This window comes from Chanodichthys erythropterus, chromosome 24 (assembly GCF_024489055.1).
Source record: "Chanodichthys erythropterus isolate Z2021 chromosome 24, ASM2448905v1, whole genome shotgun sequence".
Taxonomy (NCBI): domain Eukaryota; kingdom Metazoa; phylum Chordata; class Actinopteri; order Cypriniformes; family Xenocyprididae; genus Chanodichthys; species Chanodichthys erythropterus.
In genome coordinates, this window is record NC_090244.1 from 10,698,196 (window position 1) to 10,720,978 (window position 22,783).

A 22,783-nucleotide genomic window follows, 5' to 3' on the forward strand; every position below is an offset into this window, starting at 1 on the left:
GGAATAAAAAAAATTAAAATAAAAAAATGACTTTTTTCTCAGAATTGTGTGATATAAACTCGCAATTGTAAGTTATAAAATCCAATTCTGAGGGGGAAAAAATTATCAGAATTGCGAGTTTATATCTCACAATTCTGACTTTATAACACTCAATTGTGACTTTGTCAAGCAAATCTGACTTTATAACTCACAATTTCGAGTTTTATCATGCAATTCTGAGAAAAAAAAAATTCTGAATTATGAGATTAATAAAAATGTTATTCAGTGGTCGAAAACCATGCAAGGATGGCTAGTGATTAGAATTATCTAATCTAGAATGGGTTGAAAACGATGCATAAGAAATGTTTTGCACAGGATGTCTTCATTTTCTGAAAATAATTTCTTGCTCACTATAGTGATATCACGGTGAGGATATTTTCCCATCCATTATTTTCCCACCTGTTATTATTGATTACATCGGGAGGAAGAGAGGCTCTGCTGCCAGCAAATATGCAACTCGGTGGAATCTTGCGGCTGTCCGCAAAGCACATTGCCCACCTGCAAGCTGCAAGAGGGTGTTACGCTTCACCCAGGCATGAGAGGCAAAACCACAGCCCTTAACCCACAACACACGGCAAACCTAACCACCATCACACAGCTTCAGACAACACCCAAATCTCAGCTGATTCAAGGAAAAAAAAGAAAAAAAAAAAGAAAAAAAAAAAAACATTAGCCAACACAATAAGACACCAATCATCTTTTTTTAATGTGACTCTAGAAGCAGCCCCCTAACACACAAGGCTGGGAAACAAATGACATTGGAGTGTTAACACCGCCCCCGCCTTCTGTTCACTAAGAATGATAAACCGCCCCCAGCTATTGTTCTGCTATCTGCCCCGGGTGAGGTATTAGCCTTTTGGAGGTCCTTGTGGTTATCTGAGGCCCTACTCATAACCTGGACACACAGGAACAACACACACATCTATACACAGACATTTACAAGCACACACTACCCAACATACCCGTGACAAATGTTCTGTTCCAAAACAAAGTGAACTGCCTTGCTACCGACAAAGGTTTAAATAGATTCCAATGGAGTTTGACATTAGCATGTTGCTAAAGTAACAACAATGCGAAACTGTAAGCATAAAAATTCTCACCACACACATAAAATAGTAAAATAGTCCATTTTACACAACACTTTTTAGTAATGAAAATGTAAAAGTATATTTATATCCACCATCTTGTATTTTTATTTTATTTTTAATTAGACTGTTTTTTGTGAAAGATACATGTGATGCTGTCTACAATAGAACTAAAATGAAGTATCCTAGCACAATTAAAGTTACCTACCTTGTGGAATGGCCTTCATGTCGGGAATATGGTTATGATGCATTAAAATGCTTTCTCTGTAGGCTCACTAGTTTTGGAACAGTGCACAGAATTTCAGTTCTCCTTAAAAAGCAGAAACCAGAATCAAAACTATTAACCAAATAAAAGTACTGTTTTTTTTTTTGGGTTTTTTTTTTTTTTTTTTTTTGAGGAAGACTTAAAGATTACAACATAGCAGCATTGTCATGAATCTTTGACAGATAATGCAGCAATTGTTTCAGCTACGCACCAGTTTGCCAGTATTTGAAAAATATATACCGGATAAACTGATATCTAAGCTAAGCAACATACTAACTACAGAATTGATTGAAATTCCACCCAATATTTGTGTGTTCTGTTTTTGTGCTTGGAGAATAGCCATTAGCTAAGCAATACGATAACACATGTGGCCAGTTGCATAAACATAGCCACCATGTTAAAACTGTGACCAGCTAACAGTTAGACAAGAGATAATCTTAATTTTTCTATTCAAATTAGACCAAACTACCATTTTATGTAACTGAATTTAAAAAGTTAGGACAAGTTTTAAAGAAAAAAAAGATGACTAAGACTATTCTAAGCACATGCAACCGGTCAAGTGTCTTCTGCATTTTACGAGAAGAGCATGGAAGTGCTACACATAAGTGAATATTATTGCAGCCAGTAGACAGTGAGGCAGCTTACTAGGTTTTGGAACAGAGCTTAGGTGTTATAAACTGGACAACTGACTAATCTCTCCTATTCTTCTAATATACTGCCAAGCTTCTTTACTTGAACCCCTCTACGGCTCCTGTTCAAGCGGAATTCCCAGAATACTTCTCCCCTCCCTAGTCTGCAGGAAGAGATCAGACATCCCACCTGCTGCTTTTTCCAGTCATGCTGATTCACCAAGTACCCCTGCCCCAAATCCAACTCCAACCATTTAGCCAGTTGATCCACTTCCAAATCTCAACTAATCAGCTAGATCTGCGGTGAAGAGAGAGGGGTGACGACCCAACCTAAGCCAGACGCTGGCCACTGTGGATGCTGAGAAACAGGCTAAGGGTCAACCAGACACATCAGAGAGCATGGCAGTCATGGAGGGGGCATGCTGTTACAAAGATTTACGTGGTCGTGCATGCATAAAACCCCAACTTAGCTTTGATATGAGGCCTCATGGATGGACCTACTGAGCCAGCACACTGCAGAGTCAGCAAGCCAGTGGTTACCCTCAACATTCATGTCTAGAGGCTAGAGAGAGGGCCGTAGTTTGTGTGCTTTGGCCTGCATTCTGGCAATGCTGAAATTCAAGCATCACATTTGGGCTTTTTGAGAACCCCCACAAAAAGCCCCACTATCCTACACATGTAAGACAGACAGGAAGCAGCAATCTAAAACAAGGACAACATATTGACAGCAAGTCAGGGGTAGGCGGCAGGGTGGGGACAGGGCTGGACATTATGAGAGGGGTCACAGCCTCTTTCTTCAGGCGAGTTCCCTTGTTCTTTTAGATGAATAAAAGGGCTACTGTTGAAGCTCAACAGGATGGGGTACAGCGATAATCAGCTGGTTCTAATTATAACCACTGATTTCATCCTGTCGAGCTAAGCCCACACACTTCATCTAGCACAACAGATGCACACAAGACTAAACGCTACACTTACAAAATAAATATATAAACAAATCATCTCAGATGTTCACTTACCTTACACCACAACTATCTTTCAACAAGATATACAAAGTAGGGACGAATTAGCAAGTAGACACTAACACCAATATTGGAATCACATTCCAAATTTTAACCCAGTCTACCACAGTAGATAAGACAGGAAACCATGGAAGACTGAGATCCAGACATGACACCAGCTCAATGCATCCAGAGCAGAGCTGAAGTCTTGATTTTGTGGTCCAGAGACTTCTTAAGACCACATATACATGGCCTTGGTATGGGCCTGGTTCTTGGCATATGGTCTCAACGAGATCGCAATCAATTGACTCTTAGCCACTGAGCAAAGTTCCACAGTATCCCAAATAAATGCTGTAATAAATAAAAAATTCTTTCTCTATTGAAATACATTAAAAAAAATGCAGTCTGGTTCTTGGACTTACAGCTCTGGGTTTAGATCTTGGAGTTTATAAGTGTGTAAAATTGCAATTAAAGACCCAGGAGAAACCTTTTAGGTTAAGATGACCCTAACAAATATTACTACGGTTTGTAACATATGAGGTTTATACAGGGTCTTTAGAGGTCTAGTCATGGTCTTTTTGGAGTGGATCTGGGTCTGGTATTGCTCCCAGTCTGGGTCTTGGAGATTCTGGTCTTGATCCCCACTCTGATCCAAAACATGAGTCAAGTATTAGACCAAACCAGAACCAATGATCTTTAGAGGAAATTCTGCTTGTCTTGAGATGTGTACATCTGAAGGAGGACCTTGCAGACCAAGTAAGACCTTGCCTACACACAATGGCTCCTAAACATCTATGTGGTACCAGCTCATATATCTCACAACATTAAAAACAAACATCTCTAGTTATGCCAGCTATATTTTTGTAAACATTATAATTACATCTTGTATTTTTGGATTAGAGTGCTCCCAAAGGAGAAGAACAACTGCAATGTGACTGCAACTACAGTCGAGTAGAAATGTTTGGTGCTCAAATGGTGTACATTTCAGTGAGAATGTTGAAGGTGAAACACAAAGTTGATTAGCTTAAAGTCGGTCTAGTCTGGAATCACAGTCGACATTTGTTTTATGAGCAGTGGTGAAAATGTGGTTTTGTCGTTTAAGAAGGACATGGAGGAAACATCCCAAACAAAGGGTCATCGAGTTCAAACCAAGAAAGGGGGCAATGTTCTGAGTCACTGCTTTGACTGCAACAGAGAAGAGTCATGTTGGGGGATGAGAACAGGTCCATGTGATTATAAAAAAGGGCCTGATCAAACAAACCTAGGGCAACAATAACATGTTGAATAATGGCAGCACCACACGCATGAAGTCCGAAAAGACAACTAATGTAAAGCATATGAAAAAATGGTGCCAAGACAACTCATACTTTTAACAAACGCACTCTTGGCACTCCAACAAGACATTGAAAAAATGTACAGCTACCACATTTCTACTTGGTTTAATGCTCAGTTTAGCACTCAACACTTCATATCAACAAACATAAACTTGCATATCAGCCCTTGTTCACCTCTGGTTTGTACTTGTATGCTCTAAGGGGAATGAGAAACTAAATTTCCTCTGTCAAGCCCCAAGTTGGCCTCAGCCGGCAGCCAGGACCAGACACCTGTTTGTTTAGTCTGAAACAACACTGCCTGGCCTCTCAGAATCCTGTGTCCCCTTCACCTCTGAGCTATGGGCTTTCAAATGTCCAAATAAAACACCACATTCAGCAGCAGAATCCAATCAATATTACTGAAAATAACAGGTTTACACATTTGGTATCGAATTTCAAGCAGTGTTTTTCATCACTTCTCTATAATTCCTGAATTCTTAACTAAATATTATCAAGACAGGCAGAGGAAATCAATACAGCTTCACTTCCTGAACGATTCGGTCACAAAAGATTAAGGAAATCACATATATACAGACACAACAAAAGGTTCTTCCTGGTCTACCTGTGCTTTGATAAGGGCAGACATTGTCTGGAAGCAAGTGAGAGGTTTTAATAAGATTACGGGATAAGGCGGTTTATCCAATGTTTCATTTATCACGTCTGGTTAATGTCAACACCTAAAGTGAGAAACATAGGACAAAAATTGGTTTATTTCTGTTGCCTTCAATTTTTCCCATAGGAACCGCAGGAGCCACTGCAGCTTAATGGCTATGTTCAGAACAGCATACTACAATACCATTTCTGCAGTACTGTCCAGAGAGATGTCCAGTCCTGCTCCTGAAGGGCCACATAACTGCTTGAAAGTTTCTAGTAATCCTGAATACCTTGATTAGCTGGTTCAGGTGTGTTTACTTAATGTTGGAGCTAAACTTTGCTGGAAGGTCCCTGGAAGACTGGACATCCCTGCTATATACGGCAAGAATGCTGCATGTGCACAGACCTGGTTTTGGCTCATTTTCATCAATGAAAAACCAAAATGACCCACTATATTTTTCCAAAATATGTAGCATATAACAGTGTTCACACAGAAGAATACAGTATTACTCGATGCAATGAGGTCAACCTTTAATTTCTGGTGTGATAAAATTTTTGGTCCAATCTACAAAAGTTCCTGCATTCAATATATAACAGTCTGTATGCAGTAAGCCAAGTGCTTCATTCCGAACATAGCCAAGGGTTTTCATTTGAATGGCTACAACAGGCACAGAAAAGTAGCAGTTTAAATGTGCATGCCAGAGTCATGCCGGAGGAATGCATGAACAATCCACACTACAGGGCCTTGCGTTAATTTGTAGGAGCCAGCCGAAATGGCAGGAGCATCAGTCTCAAGGCCTGTGGTAGTTGCCAGAGCTGTACTGCATGCGTGTTGAGGGGTTGAGAGGGCCCTTTTGTCCCCGTGACATGAACAGGATGTAGCATGTGTTGCTCTCCCTGTGGAACGTCCCCTTGGGAAATTTGGATGGGCTTTGTAGTGCAAACAAGTCAAGCTTTTCTCCATTCAGAGAGAAAGATACAACCCACAGAATATGACAAAAACAAAGAACATGAAATAACCATCTGACTTATGTATTGAAAGACAAGGTTTATGTAACATTTAACCTTCACTTTTTCCAATAAGATCTTCACTCCAGAGGGATCATGAAAAAAAGCACCACAATGTTTTATAATAAAGAGTCTCATGAGTCACTAATGCGTTGCCATAGTGAAGCCTTGTATCTACCATTACAAATACTTGTGGCGGTGAGGCTAAAGTAACTCTAACCCCTATTTAAGAGAATATTTAGTCTTGCAGAGCACACACCGCAACACAGAGCACAGATAGGCGGACATTGTGCCAAAACAGCGACTGCTGCAGGGTTTGATGTTACTGTTTACCAAGCTCATGGCGGTCAGTATTATCAAACAAGTACAAAAATAAGGCTTTAAAAGGGGACCTATTATGCCCCTTTTTACAATATCTAATATGAGTCTCTGGTGTCCCCAGACTGTCTCTGATGTTTCAGCTCAAAATACCCCAACAGATCATTTATTATAGCTTGTCAAATTTCCCCCTATTTGGATATGAGCAAAAAACACCCCTTTCCAGAAGAGGGCAGAGCTTTAACAGCTCAGCAACAAAGCTGGAGAGTCTCACGCAGCCAAAATGACGATTGTCAGTAACGGTGTTCAGCCTTACATTGTTCAAACCGGAGTCGCGCACTGATGGAGAGACTCAGGAAGAAGTTACAATGTTTAGAAAGCATCTGGATGTTTCTGAATGGTTAGTGGATAAACATATGTAGTTGCTGTGGAGTTGATTCAACTCATCGACTAGCATGTGCCATCATATTAATCTTTTGTGCAAATCCAGCATTGAATTGACCCTCATTTGTGAAGCAGTCCGGTGTAAAATGACGGCATGGCAACAACACTCTACAACAACTCTTCCTCTTCTCTAAAGCAGCCCAACATGGCTTCACTCACTTTGTTGTATGTTCCTGGGGGCAGGGTTTATGTAATATTGGGGTTTGTGATGTCACCAACACGTGAGGAAGCTTGTTGTAGTTCCTATTTGTTGTGGTCCTTAAAAAGCGATTTCTGTAAGGGCAGGCACGCACCAAGCCGATACCCACAAACTAGTGGCGACGAAAGCAGACCGTGGGGTTGGCTCAATTAGGCAGCGCCTGGGTCCAAAGTTGGCCTGACACACCAAACTGACGCTTGACAGCTGATGGCCAAGTAGCACGTCCGTTCTGTGCCTGCACAAGATGAAAGGTGGCAGTAGCTGAACAGCCAATCAGAATGATCAGATGGCCCGACGAGCCGATGAGCTCCGACGCAGTTTCAACATGACGAATTGGCCGGAAAAAAGCCAACAAGGACCAACTTCATCCGACGGAGCAGAACACACTGAGAAAACTTAGTCGGTCGACGAATAAAAACTGCCCAACAGCCGACCATCGACTTGGTGTGTTCCGGGCTTTAAAGAAAACATCTCCCTTTGCATTGAACTTTGACCGTCGTAACTTTGCAGACATTTTTTATGCTCCAACAGCAACATTACACACTAACTAAAGTTAAAAAAAAAAAGAAGAGAAATCATAATCAAGGACCCCTTTAAAAGGCACAGTATGCAAGTTTCTCCACTAGAGGCGCAGCTTGATAACGCCGTGAATGAGCATGGAATCATGGGAGTTGTCATCTTCACATCCACACAATTAACACAGTCGTTTTTATTTTTAGGATATATGCTGATAGTTGTTCTATCAACAAATGAACAAATTCTATTAACAGAGACACAATGTTCGAAAAAAAAGCCGACTTATATTTTTGTGTTACAATTAATGTAATGTTAAAAGGAAAAATCAAAAATTAAACTAAAATGTTTAAAATTAAATGGGGTGTTAGCACTAATGCACTGATGATTTTTGTGGATTTCTTAAAAAAAATCCACTTTATGTAATGAACCCTTAGATGAATATTATGTAATATATTATATAAACAGTTTTATAATTCAAATTCTAAAAGTTGCACATCCTGGAATCACAGCAGACAGTTGTCATACAGCCGAAGTCTCCATGTCAACGAACAAACAAACCAGCTCAGGCATATCAGTGAGAGTGAGACAGGCCGCAAGCTAACACTTACTCTGTGTAACCAGAGAACGAGACGTTCCCAAGAATTAGCGAAACACTGGCCAGTCGGAAGGGAAAATATTATGGCTTCCAGCAAAGATTTCTAACAAACACAACTGCTGACAATGAGAGATAAAAGCAGAATGAATACAAAATGGGAGCATTTGAAAATGACAACATATTTAAGATTCTGTCAGAGGTTATGCACAACCTCTCAAGTTTTAGTTCAAACAAAAGAGCATGGGCTTTGGCTTGTGTGCATGTGTGTGTGGACAGAATCATGGGGGAGGAAGATTTCATGGAGTTTGAAGTTTAACCGGTAGATTGTTTTACAGCCCCCCTGCACGGGTCAGTGCAAGAGTGACTGGCCTCCCACTAAACACAGAGCTGTTCCAAAGAGACAACATCTCGATCCGGTAGTCAAAATGGTGAAGAGACACCATGACTGTGGTCATGTCAAGATGGTGAACCTTTTCCAACAGAACTTGACAGATTTGCATTTGTTTTTACAAAGGTTAGGGCTGCTGCAGGACTCCAATTATAAGTAGTTGACAACACGTTATGGTTTGACTTGCAATACTCCATCTAAATCCATTTTAAACAACATTTTGCTAATTCTTTTCTAATTTTTATGCATGCCCTCATATTATTTGAGAGATTACATTTGTATTGTGTAATTTGCCACATTGCAAGAACATTTAAAATTACATACTGAATGCAAAAAAGGAACAAAAATTGCATCTTTAATATGGAGTTAACCAACAAATGCCACCATTTGGTGGGTCTTTAAAGAATAGCAGCCAACAATGCCATTACATCACTGCACAATCAACAAAAAACAAGAGTGAACACAAAGGCCAATCAGAGGTGTTTACGAATCCACTCAACAGCGCTCAAAGCGTCATATTTTTTTACATTTAAATTTCAATACCGACATGGTATCATGGTCGGTACTTTTGACAACACTACTATAAAACTTTAATCTTAATATTTAGATATGAATACACTTGCGACTATTTAGACCGGAAAACAACTTTGAATATTCAATAGCATAAATAATAATACAAATATTCATGAATCATATATAAACAAACAGTTCTGGGAATCAATTATTACTATTAGTTGTGAAAAAAGGAAGACATCTAGACACAACAATGGACTGCTGAAGACTCCATTGCCTAAATCTAAATCTGACTAAAAAGAAAAAAAAAAAGGACAAAAATCTGGCTGAATTGTCCAAACTTTTTGCCAGAATTTTGTGGCACAAATAATAAAACTTCAACAAAAAAAAAAAAACTGGCTATCACTAGGGAGCAAGCAATAAGTATATCCTGCAAACTCTTGACATCCAAATAAAAAATATAAAGTAATCAATCAGTTATTCAAAGAAGCAGCAGACAAATGTCCAAGCTGTTAGTATAACCCAAACGATGGTCCCTCCTGCAGCTTGAAGCATAAGTCAAACTTTTCCATTCCCTGTAGAGGTTAGACTGGGTGACTGTTTAACCATCATCCATCTTTGAACAGTGAAAGCCAAAGCTCAGAGTAAGGGCATGCTTCCACCTCTCCAAGGGTAGCTCTCATTAGCTTGATATACAGCGGGCCTAAAAAACTCTCTCTGTCTGAACACATTCAACCACCTCAGCTAGCAACCGACTTTTCAACATCCACGATTCCAGCACGAGATTTCACTTAGCAGCCACCAACTGTGACAAATAGGAAAACTTTAAAAGAAATACCTTTACCATGGATTCAAGTAACTAAAGAGACAAATGTCACTGCCATCGTTAACTACATAACTTGAACAACCGAGACAGATAAGGAAGTATACAACTAAAAAAAAATAATCAGTTGTACAACAGTTAGTTGAAACTGAAAGGTGGGGCCCTTGTGTAATGGAGAAAGGGCCTTTGTGTAGTAACTATCAGCCAATTAAAAGCCAACAATGCTTTTTACCAAGTCCACGAGGTGAGCGTTTAGAGATAGGGCTTAGTATGCCATTGTTAGTAAACAGGCCTTCTCAGAGCACAATAACGCCAAAGCAGCACCGCCCAAAACTCGCAGGGTTAATGAACTTCAATAATACGCAAGCCCCAACGTGCAAAAACAGAACTCGCACTGCACTTACAGCCTTAATTTTATTATCATTACTCATAATGAACTTCAGATTGTACCATAATTTAATTGAATAAAATGCAGACAAAAACACAGTTGCGTGAGTTTAAAAAGTTCCGCAACTCTTGATGGCACATGCCCAATGGAGGAGATGGGTCAATGTTGCATGTTTGTACACAATCTGGCAACTTAAGGACAGAGCTGCAAACAATTATATCGAACTACCACAGCATTCTTGTCTGGTGTTCGTGGCTTTTAAAGAGAGCATTCCACTGCTTCCTGCTAGTTTCTCACTGGTGTCTACATTAAGACGAGAAGGTTCCCTAGATAGATGGGTATGCTGTCAAGATCCCGAGGGAAAGCAAATGTGACATCTGCTTAAATACCAAGAAGAGATCTTAAAGGAGCATGTCGATCTTCTTGATTACATTGAATGTGGACTAAAGCTTTCAAGCTCCAAAGGAGGATGCAAAAACACCATAAAAGTATCGTAACAGCGGCTTGTTTGAGTTGTACACTATATTTTCAAGTCTTCTCAAGCCATACATTTTTTTGTGTTAAAGACCAAAATTTAAAGCTGCAGTCTGCAAGTTTTGCCTCTTTGTCGCCATCTCTGTTTGAAACCTGCAATTGCAGTTATTTGCGGAATTATCATATTTACATGGGGTGTGCATCGGCATGGCTCCTCAACACAGATGAATCTAATGTTTTGAGGAGTCACCGCACCGATGGATACTGTACTTCAGAATCACAGATTGTAGTCTTGGAAGTATGACCAAAATAATAATTTTCACCAGAAAAAAAGCTATCTGAACAAGTAACAAATCTGCCACTTTTGTTCTGACCAACGGAGAAGAAAAAAAAAAAAAGCATTACAATAAATCACGCTACCAATGGTGATTAAATCTAACGATCACTTCGCTCGTCACATTAAACTGCCAGCAGCATCCTCATATGATATAGCCTACTAGCTGGGACTCCTTTATGTAAACTGACGTGACGTAATGTTGACACGCTCAAACTCTCAATTTCAACGCTCAATTTCCAGTGCCCTACCAGTACCACTCGAATTAGAAAACATTACTACAAGCTTCCCGTTGTGAATCAAGCTAAGGTAAGAAGATAGTTTTGAACACTGGCTGGTTATGTACTTGCTCAAATTGATTTGGGATAATTTTTAACCAAAAAAAAAAAAAAAAAGTTACGGACTGCAGCTTTAAGTCATTTTTCAATGATAATCTGTAGTCAGTGAACATGAGAAATGAATCCGTACAATTTAAGAACCGATTCATTGAACAGATCCGAGTCAAAAAATTATTCAGTCACAAATCGTATACTTTAATAAACTTGTCAAAAAAAAGTGAAAAAAATTTGAAATATAACACACTAGCCATATGGATCACTTTTATGATTATTTTATGGTGCTTTTGCATACTTTTATGCCATTGCATTTGCATGGGTGCTTGACCAGCATTATCTTTTCTGAAAGAACAAAAGAAAGTGATAAAGGTTTATATCAACATGAGGGTGAATAAACAATGGCAATTTTATTTTTGGTGAACCATACCTTTAATGTTACAAGACAAACTCACATATTGAAAATATAAGAAATATAAAAACAGGGGAAACTACCCTGACAGTGTGTTGGTGGAAATTTAAAGCTTAATGGTAATGTTGGAAGATTACTTATTTATTAGCAGCAGACACTGATTCTTCAGCTTACTGTAACCAGACAGACTCTGTTCAAGGCCGCAGAGAGCTTCATTTGACAAACCTTTGACAGGATGATTCCACAACGGGGATGTGACCCACAGAAGCTTCCGAACAGGCTGTTAAAATGCAAAACTAAGCAGTGCCTTCCGCTTCCATGCTGTACCCAAAGAAAGAGGTGCAGAGATCTGCTTTATCAATCTAACCTGACTGAAGCATCGATTCAATCATCTATTCATTGGTTTCCATACTTCTTAACATACAAGTATTTTCTGACCTAAAAACACTAAAATGGATTCACACATCCAGGATGTGCCACAGGGTCCTGCGCAACCAAGTTCTTGAAGTGACTGAAGTTAAGGCATCTGAATTCTAAGGGATCATGTGTCATATGAACTTTGGTGACATCAGGGTAATAGTGATGCTGTAATATTATAAGCAAAGTCCACCAATGTCAATATTTGTCTTCTGCTTATAATGGAGGCAGATTTCCATACATGATCTGCATTATGTGATGTACAAGTGTACTATTTTACATATAACCACATTTTAATAGATTATAGAATCCTGTCGTCATAAACCTGCATAAATGACCAGGGCTCCATTCCGCTAAAGCATCTAAGCTTAGTGCCAATGGTTTCCATAATCTATTTAGGATTACGATGGTTTTGGTTAATGCAGCACAGATCAGTAAAGGTCAACATTCGAGGTGATGTCAAAACCAATATTACAGTAAGTATGGAAAGAAAAAGTGACATTTGCACAATGTTTGGTAGTAAACTTTAGGGAAGCGCCATTATTCAGAACAACTATATCATAAAAATGTTTAACTGTTTTCACAATAGAGTATATTTCCTTTTATAGTGCAAATACAGCCCAGAGAAACATGAATATGTGAATATGTAGCAAGTAGGGCTGTCAAACGATTAATCGCGATTAATCGCATACAAAATAAAAGTTTGGGTTTGCATAATTTACATTAATAATATCATATTTATCAAATAATAGCATGTTTTCAATTCAAAACAACGAAATTTCATACAAATGTTAAGTAGTTTGCATCACTGGATATTACTGTCAGTTGCTGAATATTTCAACTTGTCTCACTGCTAAAACAAAAGCATCACATTGGAGGGGGCATTTGGCCATTTCTAATTATTGGGGAGGACTCGTCCCCCTCAATGTCTATGGTGGTTACGGCCCTGATATGTAAAGAGTTTCATAAATGTATAGCAAAGCAGACTGATCAAAGAACATGCACATTTAGGCTTCCCAGAAGAAAGTGGCCTGCTGCACTGTGAGTCAAGGGGACCATAAAACAAGCCTCATTAAAGGCCATTTTCAACACATATTCGGTAAGATAAAGAAGATAAAATCTTCTCAGATCGAAACCCACACCCAAAGACTAAATATAGTCATCTTACGGTAAGAATTCTCCAAACGCTTGGTGCTGAGTACATTCCACTGAGCTGAGGACAATGTTGAAAATCTTGGAGAGATTAAGCCAGTGGATGAAAAAATGATAAAAATGTTCAATCTTTTCTTCATTAAAATACTTCAGACTCAAACATGGACATTTTGACTGATGACAGTGAACAAAGAAAAACAGCAACAAATTGGCCACTCACTCAACACTTGTTTCAAAGACAAAAAAGCAATTAAAAAAAAAAAAAAAGACTGATATAAAGACTGACATTCGTTTACAATCTCATTCCTTATCCGGTATCTGAACCTTGATGCTGGATGCTAGATGAATAAGCAGCTAAAATGCCTTCTGTGTTATATTAAACAAGTTCAACATTCTACAGCGAACGCTGAAAATCACTTGATAATGAAAAAAAAAAAACCTAAGGCGTGGATTTGCGTATCACCGTCATGATAACCATCAACGTTCCCAGTAGACGTTGCCTTTCCAATTCGTGATAATCTGTCCAGTCACCGTAACCAACTGTATAAATGAGCCAGAAAGTAGCAGAAACGGCAGCAACAGGCTGCAATGTGCTAGAGTCGTCACAGGAAACCATCCAGACGCACAAAACCATTAAAACCGCAGATGTGAGCTCTTATAAAGAGCTGTATGTTTGCGTGAGGAACACTATAGGCCCCGCCTGCATAAGAGGTTACCGACGGTCACATCCCCACATCCCACATGTCCTAGTTTCACTGTAGACACATTAGGTCTATTGTTCCAATGCATATAGCTGGCTGGCATCTAATATAGGGAATTGAGCATTGCTGAGAGGTTTCAGTTTTAGAGCTGATATGGTTGAAATTACTCTCCAGAACTTATTAAAAAGAAACCGTATTTGCAACCAGTTTTAATTCCACATTGTGACGCATTTCTGGGCCAGTCAAACTAATTCCCCATTTTTAAATTTTTGCAATACAAAATCTAAAAGAAAAAAGAATGACAGACCATTTAGGCCAAAGTAGAGCTGGAAAAGTAGAGCCACAATCTTATTTTACTTTATTTCATTATTTTATCTTTGTTATTAAAAATAATAGGACATATACAACATAAGATACAAATGATATAAACAGTGCTTAAATTTTAGCTATAGTATGTGTATTTAAGTAGCATGCAAGTAAGAAATTGAATCAACAAATGTAAAATTAAAACACTACATAGACTTCTATTAGATATTTTAAAGGTGCTGTAGAACGTGTTTTCAAAAGATGTAATATAAGTCTAAGGTGTCCCCTGAATGTGTCTGTGAAGTTTCAGCTCAAAATACCCCATAGATTTTTTTTAAATAATTTTGGGGCATCATTAAATAAGCGCCGATTCAGGCTGCGGCCTAGGGCTGGGCGATGTATCGAATGCTTTTGTCACACGCATTTCGTCAGTAAAGCCAGTTCCCTGATTACCGCTAAATCGCCATCACCTGCTTTCAAATGAAGCGGCATTTAATAGACAGAGCCGTAGTTCACTGATAAGACACGCAATATCGCGTTCAATATCGATATGTATCGCGTGACAAAAGCATTCGATACATCGCCCAGCCCTACTGCGGCCCCTTTAAATTCTCGTGCTCCCCTCCCCCGGAGCTCGCGCTTGCCTTAAACAGCATAAACAAAGTTCACACAGCTAATATAACCCTCAAAATGGATCTTTACAAAGTGTTCATCATGCATACATCAATTCCTTATCGTTTGGAGTGGCATTTAATAGACAGAGCCGTAGTTCACTGACGAGCTATGCAATATCGCGTTCATTATCGCAGATTAATCGCCTTCGATAATGAACGTGATATTGCGTAGCTCGTCAGTGAACTACGGCTCTGTCTATTAAATGCCGCTCCATTTGAAATCGGTGATGCCGATTTAGCGGTAATCAGGGAACCGGCTTTACTGACGAAATGCACGTGACAATCGCATGCGATATATCGCCCAGCCCTATTTGAGACTCACTGTATGTCTTTTCCATGTACTGAACTCTTGTTATTCAACTATGCCAAAATAAATTCAATTTTTAATTCTAGGGCACCTTTAATCATTAACAATCTAAAATTGTGATATCGCACACCCCTAGTTTGCAGTAATTGTTACCTACAACAACAGCCCACAATTTGTATTCTCAACTGCTCGATTGTTTATATCGTCGCTAGGGGTAGGTGATATGACCAAAATCTTAATCATAATACAAGTAATTTTATTTCACAATATCTATCACGATATAGTTATTTTTGCTTTAAATAAGTTTATATCATCAAAATTTTGAATAACATTGAAATTTCATAATTCTTGTCACAAAAAACCTATAATATTTTATTAAAAAAACACAAGCTTACTGAAGACAAGTAAAACAGTCAGTAATAAAATAAAAAACAAAGAAACTAATTACAATATACTGTTACACATGCGTTTCCCTCTTAACATTTACTTATGACAAACGATTGTTTAAGAGGATACTTGCAAAGACGGGCATTTTGACACACAAGTATGTGTATTTAACCTTTGAAGCCTAATTAGGTGGCAAAAAGAACTCAGTTCAGTAGCGGCTTCATATAGCGAAATTAGTTCTCTTTTGCTGCTTATTGCATTTCAACAGTTTAAAATCACTCGTTTTAAAACCACAGAACTTAAAAAAAGCATGCAAACAATAAGTTTTCGTAACCACATCGCACAGCAATGTCACATGAGTGTAACCGCAATAGAGATGATAGTCCGAAAACTCTGCTGGTTGACAAATTTATACAAGTTAATCGTGTCTATCGGTATACCACCCACCCCAAAACATCGCAAAATCTAACTATATTATCACCCAGCTATAAAGTTGGATAGGTATGTCAAATATTATCTGCATACATTCAGTATACTCATGTAAAGCAATATTATACTATAGAGGTAACTGCTTCATTGTTTGTAATGTCGTAAAATGTAAAAAATATTATCACCCAGATCTAATCTGCTAAATGCGACTAAGGCATGAAGATATTATAAACATTAACATCATGATATTTTGTAAAGCTGCTTTGAAACAATGTTTATTGTGAAAAGTGCTGTACAAATAAATCTGACTTGACAATTTATTATGACGCCTAAATAGTCATTTAGTCAATAGGCTATTAACTTTATTTTCCATCCAAGGTGATGTCAGCCAAATTGCAGAGTTCGAACCTTTTTTTTTTTTTTGATTCGGACAAATACTTTTTCTTTGGAATAATGTGAACTAAGGTATATTATGAACTAAAGTAAATAAGGTAAAACTGAGTTCAAGTTGACTTTAACTATGGTATTAGTGTGTGTATGTGTGTGTCTGATGCTAGCAAGTAACTCAATTCTGCAAAACTCAGTGTGCAATGATGACCTCAGGGTAGATAAAAGATAAAGGAGATGACGTCACACAGAAAGGGGAGAGCCAGGTCACTTGGCAGGTGTACGACAACAAAGAGAAGGGCCTCGCTAATAGTCTTTGAAAGCACGTACACATGCAGCCTTAGAGGAAACACTGTGCTTTCTGCACATGTCAGGTATCCTCAGATTTACACTAATGAGGCACTTTCAATCTTTAGTTACAGCTGACAGACCAACTAGTTATTCTTTGCTGAGAAATTACATAATGCTTTTACTGTAGTACAACAACAAGTCTCTTGTTTAGATTTCTTGAGCACAGAGAACTGCGGCAAAAACGTAACTGGAAAGGTTGCATCACAAGTATCTTTCTAAAGCTACTTTTAAAACGCATTACTGTTTTGTTTTGTAGAACACGCACACAAAAAAAGCATTGCATAGCAAAATTTGGGGGCCAACAGGAGGCAAAACCCTACGAAACATTCATGTGGTTTTCCACAGCACTGCAAGAGAAACGGGACAAGGGAGAAAACACTTTCCAAGACGCGAGTGTTTCTCTCCATAAACAAACTACTAGAACTACTTGTGCTGACTGCTAAGACCAATCAATCAAAAACTTCATCAGCTGACGATGTTCTTTATTGTTCAAAGCAAAAACAGAACGCTGTACATGCGATGCAACAGAAAAAAGCAACTCTTCCTCTAGCAAACAAAATATCTGGCATTTCTGGGCAAGCAACGGATGTTCATTGGAACGGTCTTGTTGTTTGAAAGCTACTCCAAACCAGTTGAGTCTGAGAGGCTGGACTTTCCTCAAGTATGTGCTGAATCAGAGAACACGGTTTCTGTCTGCCTGGCCACTTTTATTAAAAAGCAGGAGGCCCAGGAGACTTGTGTGATATCCGTCACTGAAGAAAGCACTAAAATAAAAACTGAGAATCAAGCAAAAGATTAGCAGGTCGATTACACTAGAAAAGACTGGATTTATATTTTTCATATATTGATTCCACATCAGCACAATCCTTCGCACCGTCTGGAAAACATTGAAACCTACAACCCACATTGGGAGAATTAACCTTCCTGGGATCTGTGCATAACCATGGATCTCTGAGATTACTAAATTTAAATTTAAATTTTTTTATGTTCAATGCAATTAATTATGATTAATCAAATTTACAGCACTAGTTAAGATAAGAAGAAATGTTTCTTGAAGGGAAGTTCATGCAAAAATGAAAATTCTATCATCATTTATTCACCCTCAAGTTGTTCCAAACCTGTATACATTTTTTGTTCTGCTGAGCACAAAGGAAGATATTTTGAAAAAAGTTTGTAACCAGGCCACTTTGGGGCACCATTGACTTCCATAGTAGGAAAAAAAAATACTATAGAAATCAATGGTGCTCCAGAAATGTTCAGTTTATCACATTTTTTACATTATTATGGAAGCTTGTTTCTGCCAAAAAATTAATAAAAAAAATTAATTGTGATTTTTAATCTCACAATTCTGACTTTTTGTCTCGCAACTGCGAGTTTAAATCTTGCAATTCTGACTTCTTTTCTCAGAAATGTTAGTTTATATCTCTTAATTCTGACTTCATAGCACGCAATTACGAGTTATAAAGTCAGAATTCTGAGAAAAAATATAAACTCGCAATTCTAATTTTATCTATATTGTTTTTCCCTTCAGAATTGGACTCACAATTGCAAGTTTACGCTTCTGAGAAAAAAAAAAAGTTTGAATTTCAAGTTTCTCTCTTTGTTTGCAACAGAACAAAGAAAATTATACAGGTTTGGAGCACCAATTTTTAAGCACCATCTGTTTTATTGACCTTTTTAGGGTTGTGATGGATTTTTTTGATTGACTGAAATCAATTCACTGTAATAATATTTCACAATGTTACTGTATTTACTGTACTGAACAAATAAAGAGACAAATAAATAAGACTTCTTTCAAAATCTTACCAACCCCAAACTTTTAAACGGTAATGTACATAGCATAAGCAGCTGCAACAACATACAATCTAAGTGCGGATATTGTATGTCATTTCATAGGCCACTGCTGACTGGAGGGCGAAGTACAGCTAGAGTTAGAGGCTATTAAAATATTCAGTTTTGTGAATAGTGAATAGAAATTAACTTCAAAACAAACCTTATATCCCAACATGCACATTCCTAAAAAAAAAGAAAAAGAAAAAGGAAAAAGAGCCAAATTGGAACCATCATGCGAAACTAACCTCATTGTGACTTTTTCTGGTCAATGATGACCACCAACATAGATTAGATTATGAATGATACTGCAGCGCAATCTTTCCTAAATGATCAATCCCCCAAGAATTCTAATCAGGCAACTCGGCACTGAACTCAAAAGGAAACATCTACCAAAGAAGCTAAAACTGCATTCTCTGTAATAGGATACAGATGAACCCTCTTGGATTTCTTCTGCCAGTGGATTTGTCTCCATAATCATTTGTGAACACTTTCACTGTTTGACAACTATGCTCTGAAAAACTCACAAGCCTGAAATTTGGATGAAAAAAAATTATACCATTCAGTTATTTGTGGTTCATTAAGGTGGCAAATACCTTGAGAGTACTGAGGAAATTAAAAAATCTGCAAGGTTATTAGATTTTAGATTTGGCCAGCAGATTCAAGATTTCCACAAGCAATTCCAAAAGGAGCAACATAAATGCAACATACAGAAACCTTTAAATCAATTGTTCTCAACTGGTAATGGACAGCAGAGGAAAGAAAATAAGGCAAATAATAAAATGTAACTAACATGTACAGTTAGGATAGCAAAAACTTGCTATCTTGCATTTCACATTAATATTAAAAAAAAAAGTAAAAAAAAAAAAAATTGTTAACTTTTGAGCAATGATCTGTTAGTACTTACAATATCTGTGGCCTGTTGTATGAAGCTAGTTGAACAAACTGAGTTTCAGAGTACAGTGCTTCCCACTTTACTTGGGTGGGCCGCCCACTTATAATAACGGCCGCCTAAGTATATTTGGAGACACATTTTTGCTTTTATTATTTTTATCCTCTTATACTTTTATATCCGCGCAAGATAATGAAACCATCCGCGATCGATAAACTAGTCGTTTCATACCTGCTCGTTATGTGTGCGTCAGAACTGTTTACTCCCGCTGACATTCCCACAGGCGCTGCATTTTGCAAAGTCACAAGGCCTACGCTTCAGACTCTATGTTCAGATTGCTTTAGTGTGATTCTCAATCAATGAAAAGCACATATTTATACCAAGCGATTGCTAATGAACTCAAGTTGATGAATTATTACAAAGTCTACTTCATGGCCTTTATATAAAATGTTTTAGATGATTGTAAGAATCTGAAGGATCAGCCTGCAATAGTACAGACATTTCAAAATAAGAGTACCTGTGTATTTCGGGCTTGTTTATAATTAAAAGTCACACGCTAAGTTTTTTCTTTTTCTTTTGGGAATTATTGGTATAGAAAAGACTAAGAACATTATTTGACACATATTATTCATTTTATAAATTTTACTAGTAAAATCTGTGTCCCATTCACTGAGAGAGACACTATATGACAGCAAGGAGAACATAGGAAAAGGTGAACCATTTAAATGCTGTAATTTTGCATAATTTACAATGCATAATAATGCATAATATTAGTATGTAATTAAATGTAACATGCTATGTAATTAAAATTAATTTCAGTTAAATAAAAATACTGTTAAAAATCACACATTATTTGTTGTTTGTCACATATAGTAGACCATTTTTGTGCCATGGGTAATAGGAGGATTTTTCACCCGGCTACCACCGCAAGTATATTTCAAACCTGTGGGAAGCACAGGAGTAGGTTTGGAGTTGACAAATCCAGATAATTCTAACCTGTTTTAGATCAGGATCAACTGTTGCACAATGCTCAGTAAAAACTTTCTTTGTCAACTCAGGTTTAATCCAGAGTTTGCAAAGCACGTGCACCTGAAAGTGTGACAGCCAATCATGCGGAACAAGGAGAACGTCAGTTTGATTCACTTCTCGCGAGAGAGCCGCGAATTTCATGTCTCTTTAGAAGAAGATTAAGAGATCGTTATGAAAAATATGAAATTAAACGCATTTACAAAGCAGGAATAAACACTGATGCAGTGAAAGTTTGAGAAGGCAGCTGAAAGAAAATATATGACTATATCAATGCATGTGAATGAAACAAATAGACCAAATAATTAATATAGTTTCACAAAGAATACATGTAAGCTTAATCTGTTCAAAAGCTTTATATATTATGCATGTATTATATTTATTTTAATTTAAAAGCAAAGTTTAATATTGTCAATTAATATAATATGCCTAATTATATGAATATGTCATGAATTATTCATAATTTTTATTTATGTAATATAAATATAATGAATAATTAACAGAAAATGTTGAGCAATTTTGTCTCTAAAGTGTTTTCACTATAAACTGATTTAATTTGGAGCGTGAAATACCTTCATAAGGCCGAAAAACTAATCTTGCTCAAACTAATCTTGAACTTACCTAGGTAGCAACTCAAACCGGCTTTGTGCAACAGGCCACTGAAGTAAAACCAGTTGAAAACCACTGCTTTAAATGAATAATAGAGAAAGGCCAGGAATAACAGACGGCCAAATACAAAACACAGCCTGGGAATTCCAAAGCTTCTAGACATAAGAACAACAATCTGAGGACTGTGGAGTCTGAGGAACACATACACACACAAATAATAGTTCTAATAAAATGCAACGGACAATCTTATGTTTACTAACAGTGTTGTCTTTGATTCATTTTCAAAGGCTACAGTTTCCTTCAACTTCAAATACATTACCAACTAATGACAGTCAAATCCCATCATCTGATAAGAAATTTACATACAGATTACTGTGCATGCAAATATTTTCACAATTATATTGAATATGGCTCCTTTGAAGAAGAAAAACTCAGGTTAAATGTGAATACGATCTATATTGGACTGATTAGAATAACAGTTTTGGTCTATAGAACTGGTCTATTGATATAAATATGCTATATTGCTCAGCTGAGTTCAGATCAACATCAAAGGCATGATCGTCCAAAAGACACCGGTCACCCAGTAGTTCAAATGGTTTTAACTTGTGTGTTTAGTCCAATTATAAAATCATCTTTCTTTCAAGATCAGAACTGAGACAAAATAAAAGAAAAGCAGACAAAACAAAAACAACATAAAAGTTGACCAATTGTTGCAATAAAATATTAAATTAAATAATTGCAAGCTTTATACATAAAAAAAATGCAGTATAAAAAATAAATATAAAATAAAAGTCCCTGCTGGAAAGCGGATAGGTGTGTTTTGGAATATGATAGTTTTCTAGTTGGGCCAAAACCACCAGCTACCAGCTGGTCGTACCATCTTAAGTTAGTCAGTCAAGATCATTTTGGTGGCTGGTAGAAAAGATAATGACCGCATTTACATGCAAAACAATATTATGAAGAAAATATTGTAATATTATGAAGAAATATTGTAATAATGTAACTATTTACATAGGCCATAACAAGATAAAGCCAATATTCTGTTTTCCTGAAATACAAATAAAACAGAACTATTCAAAAATACTGCAAAAAATGCGATTCATCTACACCTTTTTCGAAATAAAATCATCTTCTTATTCAAAAATAGTACATTTATTTAAATATGACAAGCGTGGTACGGTTAAAGACAAGCTCGGATCAACTAGAAACCAGCTCCCATGTTCCACACAGTTATAAGATGGAGCAGCAGGGGTTAACATCTTGGAGCAGATAATAAGTTATAATAAGTCCAACAAAACATCGAAAAAATCATTTACTCTCAAAGCAGAAATCCTCAACAACCAGGTAACATCACATTATACAATGACTTCACAGCAGTGCTAGTAGGAAATTCAAGGCTCTCTTACCTAGAACGCTGCAGTGCTTAAAGCGTGCTTCCCTCGTTTACTCTCATTCCCTTTAACGCTCACAAAACCCAATCAAACATGCTACGAGTCTTTGGCTGGTTACCGCAAACACACAGAGATGTCCTCCTCCTATTCCACACTAGTTGTGCAATGAACGTAGCGAGACAAACTACCTTGTTTGT

General features: G+C 37.5%; 1 protein-coding gene across 3 annotated transcripts in view; it reads right to left on the reverse strand.

The window, feature by feature from the left end:
* akap13 (A-kinase anchoring protein 13) overlaps positions 1-22,783 on the reverse strand; it is a 114,027-nt gene that overhangs the window by 91,074 nt on the left and 170 nt on the right. For 2 of the 3 annotated variants that reach the window (XM_067379102.1, XM_067379104.1), the window contains exon 1: positions 22,602-22,783. This exon is cut by the window's right edge and continues 170 nt beyond it. Coding sequence is in view for 1 of the 3 variants with exons in the window: in XM_067379101.1 (XP_067235202.1) it covers positions 1,333-1,351 (19 nt within the window). In the remaining 2 variants the exon portion in view is untranslated. Of the gene's footprint in view, positions 1-1,332; positions 1,367-22,601 lie in introns of those variants that run through there. The other variant, XM_067379101.1, reaches the window with a different exon arrangement.